We start from the raw sequence: 12,465 nt of genomic DNA on the forward strand, positions 1-12,465 counted from the left end.
GAACAAGTTTACATCTTTACTTTAATGTATAAATAACTAGTTGTCAGTTGATTAAATTTAATAGTAGTCCAAAAACTAGCAAGTAAATCTATTCTGAATTAAACTAGTCAATTAGTTTATGGTCTACTATTGTGATATCTTAAGGTTTTCACTACTAGCAAATGAACAAGTTTACATCTTTACTTTAATGTATAAATAACTAGTTGTCAGTTGATCAAATTTAATAGTAGTCCAATGTTACAAGTGTAAGCTATAGCAAAAACGCTATAGATTGTAAACGCAAAGTATTTCATATTACTAACGTTACTAATGGTTCAACTACGACTAGTCAAATCAACCGACTAGTCAACTACTTTGGGCACAAATCGAACAAACAGGTAGTCGACTAGTCGGTTAGCCCAGCACTATATAATAGGATTGAGTATAAGTTGAACTTCAAACTTGTAGTGAACAGTGGACTGTGTGTTTGCTGATAGGTCGATTCTTAGATTGGTTGCTAGAGAACGGTACAACACGTCAGTGACAACAAAACCACGCCGACACCATAGCTGTCAGGACGGTGTCATATTTCTATTGTATATTTTTTCTTGATTGTATTGGAAACGTTCACTATGTTTTAGATTTAGCTACAATGAATATTTAATTTTATTTCGTGTGTATGAGAAAAACTCTGAATATTAAATATCAGTTCTTAACTTATTTTTTACAATATTTTACTCAGATACAGTTCTGTGTTCCTTATCTGGAAATTTCTCTATTGAATCTCGTGTGTTGTTTAATTACAATTATAGCTAAGCACTATACACAATGTCAGATGCAATTTACGGTGGAATCGAAGGGTAAGTATGTCTTTGGTGAATTTTCTCATGTATTCAATATTAGACTACATTTTTACAATATTTTGAAATGCAGAAGATAAGCAAAATAGGCTAAATGTTTCTTTGCCAAAAACTTCAATAGTGCACAACTAAGGGGAGACTTTAATAAGGGGCCTACACTTCTTATTGGAATGTTATTATCGTAGCCTACAATTGTAATGTATTCACAAAATGCATTATAATATTTTGATATTATGTAATAATCGTACGCAACAAGAGTAATATTACATTAAAATTTTAATAACATAAATATAACAATAACATTACAAAATAACAAAACCAACTATGGCCTAGACCTACATATCAGAAAAACATTACAAGGGTAGGGTGCGATAAGCGGACCCGGTATGTTATATATCGAAACTGACAACCGATATTAGATATTACTTAATCATAACCATCGATATAATCAATCAATACTGATTCATTATTTTGAACAATTAACTTAAATAATCTGTATCAACAGCTGTAAACAATTTCAAATAATACACGTAAGGTAATATTTCAATTTTAGATAAGTAACATTTTTGATTATTAAAAATGGCAGTCAATTTTAGAAAACTAAACAAAGTTGCTTTGAAAGATAAGACATGTGTTTCGTGGCTTCAACATGTTGGACTCGTACTGAAAACCCCATTATGTGAAATTTGTGGGAAGGAAACAACTGTAACTGTGAGAGGAGCAAATATGGTCATCTTCAGTTTTCCTAATTTTGGTTATAATAATTTGTTCGATCACTGTAAATATTAAATTCATATTTTAATTTAAAAAATATGATTACTATTGAGGACTATTAATAATATACTTTTATATCGACTGATACTAGGATTTGAGATGCGAATATTAGGTATCGATGATTACATTCTTCAATATAAATAACCGGGTCCGCTTATCGTACCCTACCCCATTACAATATTTGCAACTTGCCCAGATAGCAGTGAGCAACCACTTTTGTGAAATGGAGGTAAAGATTCTCTACATGGTTAACCAGGACCTAAACCCACATGTTCATCTATAAATTAATATTTCACATAATTTCCTCATATTGATCGCCATTTTCAAATTTTCCAAAAATTAGTTATTTCTTGCTGTTTATTGTTTATTTTAAAAATTACTGTAAATATAAATTATATTATGCCAAGTTAAATTATTGTAAAATTGAATTATTCATTTGGATAAAAACAATCCAGTTGATAAAAATAATAATTAGTGTAGGCTACTTATTAAAATCTACCCTAATCTTAAATTTAAAAGATAATATTTAGATTTCTTAAGATTAAAACTATAGTGAAGAATAAAACTCAATCCTATATACTACAATCATGAAGTTGAAGATTTTTATATTTCCATTGATCATGAGAAATTGAAATAGGAAACATCAAATCTAACATATTATTCTACAGAATCGTATGTATATTCGTAATGTATTCTTATAGCATAGCCTAAGTAAAAGCGATCTCTACTTCACAATCTAAAAATTCTTTTAGTGTATAAAAATGGATTAGTTTGTAGCCAATTGAGTATATTAGACTGTTCCAGTCACACATCCCATACAGGATAATTCTGTGGAGACACTCTTCTGCAGTTAGTAGGATCTTGTTGAATCAAAAGATTTTAAGAACAACGTGTAGAGAAGCACCAAGATCGTTGCACACTATTGTTCATACACACTAAAATATTAACCGTCATCTTTATATATAGGCCTTACATATATGTTTTAGCTAAAAAAACTAACTTGCAATTATTTTCCACCAGGCTTGATATCCACGTTATCCTACACTTGTTATTCAGTTCTTTTATTGAATTTTCTACTGTTTTTATCAATTATTAATTTGACATTACAATTTATTTACCTTAACATATGACTTAAAATAAAAAATTATAATCACATTGTAAACAATAAACAGACAAGGAGTAATTAATTTTTGGAAAATTTGAAAATAATGATGAATATGAGATTGAAAGTTCTTGGGAAGTGGTCATAGAAGTTAAGGAGTGGAATACCAACATACTGTTCAGCAAACCATCTTTGTGATTGTATAATATAAGCTAAAGTTGGCCTTATTTTTTATTTTAATGTGTTATTCTTGTTAATATATTATAATTCTTGCCATGTACGATTATTACCTAATGTTGAACTATGATAATATATTGAACTGTTCAATAATAACAATTAAATAATGTGTTTGGCTGCTTATTTGTCTCCCAATTTACCAGGAACATGATTAAACTTGATCTTCCACAACGTATGCTGGCAAAGATAAACTAAACTGGTATCAAATTTTCAATAAACTTCATGAAACTGCCAGAAACAATTCAGTAACAGTTTTTAAACTTCTTTTTAATCTTACTCAGCAGTGATCAATTCTGGCTGGTTTATACCTTCCAGGTGAACCCACCACTGGGTACAGCAAAAACCGATGTGTCACTTCAATCTGGGCAACCTTATGGATGTCCAGGAGCAGCACATCAATCCGGAGTTCATGGACAATTCGATAGGTCTAGTCTACTAACTATGTCATTTAACTATGTCTAACGATGTCATTTAACTAACTAAATGTTTGTATACGCACATACATTTTTGAAATTTCAATTTCAATTCACTTAAGTTGCACATCAGTTTTTTTTTCTCTTAGGACAAGAAACTTATTAATTGCACGTAGTCCTATAAGAACCTTTGCGCTGCTTCTAGAGTGATTATATATTCAGGATGGGTGAGGTTAGGGAGTAGGGGCTGCCTCCTATCGAGATCCATGAGGAAGAATTAGGGCACTACAACTTTAAGTCATATCTCCTCAGAAGATGGGGAGGCCAGCTCTGAACCAGCCTCTCCAGTCAAATTAGTCAAAAAAGGGTTAGCATGCCCTTGTTGAGGCTTGCAAGAACCTCGGAGGTTAGGGAACAAACCCCACCAACTCCAACAGTCATCTCCCATAGTAATTACCTTAATTACCTCCACCTTAGTCGATGACCAGTACAACTGGATAGACAGCGTCAAAGTAAAATGAATTTTAGAATATTTACAATATTTACATTTTTACATGGCGCCAGGGCTTATGATAGTGCATCGAAGAACTCCCCGACTGAATAAAAGGGCCTACACAATAGCCAGCTTTTAAGTTGGGTTTCAAAGTGAGGAGGGTTGAGTTCTTTGAGATTATCTGGAAGGGCATTATACATGCAAAGCGCTAAGCTAGGATAGCAGTTCTTCTTCTTACTAAGCCTACAAAAAGGTACATCCAGATGGTGCTTCTTCCTGGTGTTGTAGGTATGGAGTTCGTTTCTTTCAGCAAAGTCTGAGATGTTAAGTTTTAAATTGGTCAGGCAGGAAAGGATGTACTGACCATAGACTGTGAGAATTTTAAGACTCACAAAGATAGGCCTACAGCTATCCAGAAACCCTGGAGGCGAGATGACACGAAGAGCTTTCTTTTGGAGGAGAAGAATATCCTTACATCCAGCAGCATGGCCCCATATGTGCAGCCCATAGCTGATATGGCTGTGGAACATGGCGAAGTAAACTGTCAAAAGATACTTATTAGTCAGCATAGGTTTCAGTCTCCGCAGTAGATGCAGGGCTCTAGAGAGTCTGATGCATACACTATTCGTATGGCTCCTCCATGTAAGCCCTGGGTCAAGAATAAATCCCAGGAGCTTAACTTCGCTCAGGCCAAAATTGTTGTCAGATCTGGAAAGAGTGCACATCATCTCCTGGGTTTTCCCCTCGTTCAGGCACAAGCCATTCGCGGCAAACCATTCCTTTGCGCTGGTAAATGTTTGTAGAGCAGCGAGCCTGGCGTTTTCTGGTGTGTATCGCTACGAGCAAAGATGGAGGTATCATCTGCAAACAGAAGCATGTCACCCAGCTGGCTGATGTCATTAATTGTAATTAGAAATAGGACTGGGCCAATGACCGAACCCTGAGGAACACCATATTTCACTGCTTGAGGTTGGGAATGCGCTCCGCCGGTGCACAGGATCTGTTTTCTGTCTGTGAAGTAGGACCTAAAAACCTGTAAAACCATTCCATCAACACCATAGGCTCTCAGTTTATCCAGCAGTTGACTATGCGGAACACAATCAAACGCCTTGCTTAAGTCGGCCAGAACAAGTGCAGTTGAATCACCAGCCTCGAAGCTCTCTAGGACCTGGCTAACCAAACTCAGAACCGCTGTCACAGTAGATCTATTCTTCCTGAATCCATGTTGAGATTCAGAGAAGAGATTTTCATGTTCAAAGTAGTTTACAATTTGACCTTTGATCACAGACTCATAAACCTTGGCGAAAACTGGTATCACCGATATCGGCCTATAACTCCCCATAGCCTCCGGGTCACCCTTCTTGAAGACCGGTACGGTTCTAGATACTTTAAGTGACTCAGGGAAAGCTCCACAGCTCATACAGGCGTTAAGAACAAAACTCAAAGGATAGGCTATAGCATCGATGACATGCTTCAACATAACTACATTCATTCCGTAGATGTCCTGGCTCTGAGAGCTCTTAAAGTTTTGTACAATTTGTAATATTTGCTTAGGTGTTACTGGGGACCAGCTCGAGAGATTGGTAGTAGGCCTATTAGACTGTGGTACGGAACCTGTGCACCCAGGCAAAAGCGAATTGGCATTGGTGTTGTTGGTTGCAGCAGAATTTACGATTTTGTCAACTTCGTTTAAGAGAAACAAATTAAATTCATCCGGACTGGCACTGCATTTGGATTCAGATTTTTTCTTATAAGTACTATTTACTAGATTCCATGCTGCCTTACAAGGATTTTTAGCCGTCTCGATTGCTTGCATATTGGAACGTTTCTTTGCTGCATCCACACTACTTCTGTATTGTCCTTTGGTTCTAAGGTACAAGGAGTAAAGCCTATTTTTCTCAGTGATGTCCTGGGTAACCTTAAACCCATCATGAAATGCAATAACCAATTTTCTAAGATTAGCGAGGTCTGCAGTATACCATGATTTATCAGCTTGCTTAGGCCTAAGCTTACCAGCCCTAGATTTAGGCAAGATCTTGCTTGGAAAGTACTTATTGAAAATGTCACTAAAGATCGTGAAAAAGTTAGCAAATGCTTTTTCAGCATCCTCTGTACTTAGCCTAATCACATCATTCCAATCGACCTTCAATAAAGCTTCCCTGAAAACAGGTAAATTCTCATCTTTTATGATTCTAACTGACTTAATATAGTTGTCACACCATGCAGGATTATTATTATCAGCACTCACCCTTCCAGATGAAAGACTCATAACCAGAGGACAGTGATCAGCAATCACAGGGTCTTCAACGCTGACTGAGTAATCCCAGGAACTGATTGTGGTTGCAATCGTATCGAGACAGTTTGTACCTCGGGTTGGCTGACGATTCGCCACAAATAGGCCGTGGCTCTTGAGTACGAAGTCAAAGTTTTTTCCCAGGGCAACATCAGAACCAATGGGGAGATTGAAGTCTCCCCCCAACACTATTTCACTTTGGAATTTTTTAGATATCCACATTAAGCACTTATCTAGCACATTGAAGAAGTTTTCGGAGCATCCATTTGGAGACCTGTAGGCTGAGATAATTATTAGATTTCTTTCTTTTATTTCGACTGCACACAGTTCGATGTCGAGTTCCACACAGAAGTCACTTAGGTCGATAGGGTGTACAGTTAGGCTGCAATTCGAATAGATTGCCACACCACCGTTCTTGTGATCCGTACGATAGTAACCACTGGCCAGGGTCAGCGACTGAACTGAGCTGTAAAACTGGGCTTCGCTTTCAGTCAGCCAATGTTCACTCACACAGAGAATATCTGCACCAACTTTGTCAACAAAAAGAGACACCAAGTTCAATTTAGTCCTTAGGCACTGGACGTTGACATAAACTAACTTTATATTATTAACTAGGCCTATCTTAGCCTGTTTACACTCTAGGCCTGTATTGCTTATTTCTAGGCCTAAACACTGTTTGCTTTTGGAAGAAGGATTTTGTGTTAGGCTCTCACTTCTGGCCTTATTCTTTTGTATCAATATTTTTTGTAATAGCTCAAAAAATGAGCTTACAATGAGGCAGATTCAAAACCTTTGCATCAACGTTCACCAGAGTGGTAGAGTGCACCCTTAATATATTAATATGGTAAAAAAATGTAATTTAGTGACGAAATGTATCCCTAAAAATTTCACAACTTGTGTATTATTACTAAACCCCTTATAAAAATTATCATTTCTTAATTTAAAGCGTAATGTATGAGTTTTATCTCGGTTTAACAACAAACCGTGAGTAAGGAAAGTTTTTTTCTAATTTGTCAATGACATCTTTGTTGTCAAGTACTATAAATCACTTAACATTTTTCACCTAATTAGAGCAGTTGTATCATCTTTATATAAAAAGAGGCTACAAACTTCTTTAGGGAGGTAATTTAACAGATAATTGACAAAGAAAATGAATAATAATGGTCCTAAAATTAATCCTTGGGGTACACCATGTTTACATGTGCCCAATTAGAACAATATTTTCCTGATTTATTAGTAATAACTGGCCTCTGTTTATGGTTAAATAAATAAGAATGTAGTTGTGCAAGAGCTGTATACCTTTGACACCCATTCTTCTTAACTTTGACAGCAACGGTGTATGGTTTACACAGTCAAAAGCCTTAGATAAGTCACAGAAAATGCCTGCAGTATAACAGTGTACTCATCCAAGGTCTCAATGGTAATGTTTACGAAAGAGAACAGAGCTGCTTCTGTACTAAAATCTTTCCTAAAACCATACTGCTCTTCGCATAATTTGTTATTAGATTCTAAAAAGTTAAAAAGTCTACTATGGATAGTTTTTTTATAGATTTTTGAAATGAACTTAGAAGAGAAATTGTTTATTTCACTAAGTGAACCCTTATTATGTATTGGGTGAATTTCTGATAACTTTAATGGATCAGGAAAGCTTCCTTCACATAAGGACTTCTTTACAATTTCACTTAGTACATCAGAGATTGTATCAACAGACCTTTTAAGTACCTTATTAGGGATCTCATCCCATCCACTTGCATTTCTGTTGCTCAGATTTAAAATTATATCTTTTACCTCAGTTTTGTTAGTGGGTGAAAAAACTTGTAGCTCAATGTCATCTTGTTCACATGTAAGATATTGTGAAGGGGATAACGTGGCAGGAACTTTTAATATCTTAACTATATTTTTATATTGATTATTAAAAAGTTTAGCTGTATATATAGGATCATCTATCCCCTAACATTAATCTTTAATTTAATATAATTGTTACTGATTTTATTAAGACATAGTTCATCTTTAATTACATTCCACATTGTATTAGTTTTGTTTTTAGAATCTATTATATCAGAACTATTACAAGATTTCTTCGCTTCCATAACCACCTTATTGAACACTTTTTTAATATTTTTTTACATAACTTAGAAATAAAGAATCTCTACAGTACTTCGATTGATATGAAGCCTTTTTTTATGTTCAGAGGATTTTATGATTCCCTAAGTAATCCATTCCTTTGTTTTTCTCCTTTGCTTGGAAGAAATAGCCCTGTCAGGAAAACATACATCAAGAGAAAGCTTGATTACAGATAAAAATCTTTTATGATTCTCAAAACAGACTTGTCAAGAATCAAGTATTCCATATATCAGGGTAGTCTATCCTCAAATGAGGGAACTTTTTTATTGGAAATAATCTTTTTTTAAGATATAAGTTATTTTTTATATTGTTGCCTTTAGGCCACTGAACAACTAAAGCATTACTATCAGACAAACCTCAACCTCAGATCAATATTTATATAGCCCTTGTGCGTATAGTTTATACTTGTTAACATATTATCAATACATGTTTTAGAGGTCTTAGTAATTCTTGTAGGTTGCCTTACATTTAGTGAAAAACCTGAATTAATGATTAGGTTCTCAAAGTACTTTTCAGTATAGTCAACCAGCAATACATTTATATTGATATCTGCTGGAATAATTACTTGTTTTTGAAGAGTTTCATTTTGTAAACAATTTAAAAGGGCCCTGAATTTACTTAAAAAACAATTTAGTGTCACAATTCCTAGGGATTATATGTAGAAACTAATAGTAGATTTAAACTTTCTATTTCTACAAAAGGTCCTTCAAAACTTAATTGTTCAATAAAAATATTTAAATCATTCCTTACTTTTATAAGAGGGAAAGATTTATGGACGAAACTGCAAGAACTACCCCATTTCTAAAAAAGACCATCCCCCAATCTAAAGTTGGATATTTTGTTTAACTTAGACAAAAATATTCACAAAGTACAAACAGAATCCAAAGATGGATTTTTTTTCTGTGTTGTAACATTCAACGTATTAAAAGTAAGTTTGAAAGTTTGTAAATAATAATTAAAAGCTTTAGTGCAATCAAAATTATTTGTTTGAATGAGCGTAATGTTGATGAGGAAAATAAATGTGTTTTAAAAAGGCTGTTGCAGAATCTTTTAAGTTTTTTGAAAGATTAATTTTGCAACTACTATTTACAGGAATATAAAACCTAAGAAATAATGATCCATTATTATCACTATTACTACTATCACAAGAAGATAATACAGAAATGTTACAATCTTCATCATAACTATCATTTACACAATGAGCTATTGAGAGATTTAGTGCTTCAACAATACTTGGACCATTAATCCTTAACCTTTTGAGAGCAAAGACTGACTTTCAACACTGACACTAGACATTTGGGGTATCTGTAAAGTTAAATCATCTTGAGTTGAACTGCTATCTGCCGCTATCTCCTCCAGTTGAACTCTCCTTCAGTTTTTAGCTGTAAGTAGTGGAGGAAATGCACTCATCTGTTCAAAGTCCTGAGCAAGATTTGCAAAACTGAAACTACTAAAATCTTCTTGAAGATTCTTAATGAATTGTGAGTTGAAATCTTACAATGTTTTCAGTAAAAACCTCAGTAGGAATCATATTTTGTACACATCCCATCGGTGTGCATTTGAGTACTTTAAACTTCCTTGCCTTGAAGTCATCTGTCAGCTGTATGAAGGTCTCTTTATAAGCAGTTTTTACAGTTCACTGTAGTAATTAGGCTTAGTTACAAGACTATTAATAATCAGCAGCCTTGTCCACAGAAGCCTGGTATGTCAAATTTTCACTGAGTAGGTCCAAAGAAAATGGTGTACCAAAATGCTTTCTGAACAAAAGAGCAACTATAGCACTCATGTGTCTATCATTATTAAAGTCTCTGGATGTAGAGTGAGTAAAAGCATGACACTCATTATATTTTGAGTTGTTAATAGTCCATATCCCCCTCAACAATGTTACAGTTTTTAGGATGGCTTTCAAATCCATCAAAGTTTGAAGGTTGTTTCCTACATTTTTCATGTTTGGAATTTGTAGTCATAATCTTTTCTAAATTTCGAGATTTTTCCTATACTACCACTAGGAAAGAGCATTTAAAATTACATATTACGCTAATTTTGATTTGCCTCTTTTGTTTAAGTGGAGGCCATGAGCAGTATAATAAAACCTCTTGAAACTACTCAAATTCATTAGGAAGACATCATCTAGCATGTTTGTTAACTCAGTAATGTAGCTTTTGACAAGTCTCAAATCTTTTTTTCTGCGCTCCTTAGATCTTTGTTATATCTAATTGAAACTGTAGTGGTAAAGACAGGCCTGGTGTTACTAAGATGTTGCAGTTTGATTTCCAAGTTATATCCTGAAAATGTCCACTTAGAATATCATTACTTTCTCCTAAGAGAATTACTGCACCAGTATCATCCCATAAAGAAGAAGCTTCAACACCATGCTCCAAATTTTTACCTGCCACTGCACCACACTGAACTATTTGAAAGGAAACCATCCTACATGGGCAGAAAAGTCTTCCAACTATCTTTCTGAAGATATAAAAATGCTACATTGTCAGAGACTGAAGACAGCACTGATCAAATGGCTCCTTTACCAGATATAATGTTAAATATAAGTTCTTTAGCAATATCCTCTTTCAACTCCTTGTATTGTTTATTATATGTTAAGTAGGTAATAACACTTCCGAATTACTTCTGAGTCCCTTATTTCAAGAGCACCAAAGCATCCTTCAAAATCAAAGGTCTTACAATCTGTCCGAGCCGATATCTCTCTCACCAACCATTCCACAAATATAAGGAAGTATATACCGCATTCAATGCCATTTCTCTGCTGTGGACAGTTCACTACATTGAAAGAACATGGCCCAAATGAACAAATATAATACTACTACAGCTTTGTGAATACAACTTAAGCCTGACTCAGATTATAGTTCTTGATTGAATCAATATAATAAAATGTTTTGTCTGCCCTGATATAAAACAGTAAGCTCCATTGAGAACCACTGACCTACATTGCTCCTTTAGAATAATTAATTGGACTAAAAATGTAAGATTTACTTATCATTTCAGGTTCATGAAATAGGTTTTTTTATTACATTATTTGGAAGGAGGAATCGAAATACAATAAAATTGAGTCATCAAGAAATTGACTTAAATCCATTTATTTGCCAAGAGTGTATTGTGTAAATTAAAATTTACACAATTTTCATGTAGGCTTAGATTACAGTTCTTTGTATTAAAGTTTTTGTTAACATTATTCAATTGTGCTATTTGTAGTTTTAGGGCAGTTTCCAAGGACTTGAAGTTATTTATTTGGCTCGTATAATTGATCTTTTCTTTATCTGCAATTTGTTTTAGTTGATCAATCCTGTTGTTAAAAATACTATTTTCCTTCCTTAACTGGCTTACTTCATTGTTTAAAGTAATCATACTGTCATTGAGTTAATTGATTGTATTTTATTTATCTTTAACATCTTCAATATAATTGCCTTAATAGTGTCCTTGTATTTTTTACATCCACCTCAACATCTGCCTCCAGACAGACAGACAGTTCAAGTCTCTAACCGCAGTGATTTTTTTTTGTAAAGCCTTTTCGATGTCACTACACTTAGTTCCTAATTCTTTATTCTGTGTTTGTAATCATCAATTATTTGTTATTACTGTGTCATTGTATTCTTCAAGAATGTTAGTAATTGTAAAATATTTAACTGCCAAAACATACTGTGCAACTCACAGCCACTCTTACCTCCAGCTGACTACCAAATCATTTTTATCAACAATGAAAAGCTCTGTCTACCGTTTAAGGGAATTTCATTGGAACATTCAGCCATGGATTATTAAATTTCCTGCAATGCTTTATTAAATTTAAATTTGTTTGTTTCAGGTTTTCTAAACTTAGCTTTATTTTTGAGATAAAAACACAGGTCAGATGATTTTAGTTTTGCCAATTCATGAGTGCCATAAAATTCAACATTGTAAAATGTGTTTTTATCTTGGTCTGTAATATCTGTTATTTTAGCAGGTTTAGGTGGAAACCCCTTTACTTTTGCAAATACCCTGTCTCCAGCAACAAAAACGATTTCATTGTCATTTTTCATTTTTAATGTGATTTTCAGTGGTTTTTTAATTTCCAAAAAGAATTAAATAAAAAGCACTCCATGTTTGAAATAGGCATTAAAATATGGTTTTATGTATAATTTTAAATTTATTTATTTGTTTTTTATTATTGTTATTATTATTTTTTATTTATTTTTTAA

The 12,465-nt window shown here is 33.9% G+C and overlaps 1 protein-coding gene across 2 annotated transcripts in view; it reads left to right on the plus strand.

Annotated features, from left to right (window-relative positions):
- The first annotated feature begins 439 nt into the window (after window positions 1–439).
- LOC124359072 (N-acetyl-D-glucosamine kinase) overlaps window positions 440–12,465 on the plus strand; it is a 71,231-nt gene continuing 59,205 nt past the window's right edge. For both annotated transcript variants that reach the window (XM_046811482.1, XM_046811481.1), the window contains exon 1: window positions 440–839. In XM_046811482.1, coding sequence (XP_046667438.1) covers window positions 808–839 — 32 coding nt within the window. In that variant the 5' untranslated portion in view covers window positions 440–807. The remainder of the gene's footprint in view (window positions 840–12,465) is intronic.

Source organism: Homalodisca vitripennis, chromosome 4 (assembly GCF_021130785.1).
Source record: "Homalodisca vitripennis isolate AUS2020 chromosome 4, UT_GWSS_2.1, whole genome shotgun sequence".
Taxonomy (NCBI): Eukaryota; Metazoa; Arthropoda; class Insecta; order Hemiptera; family Cicadellidae; genus Homalodisca; species Homalodisca vitripennis.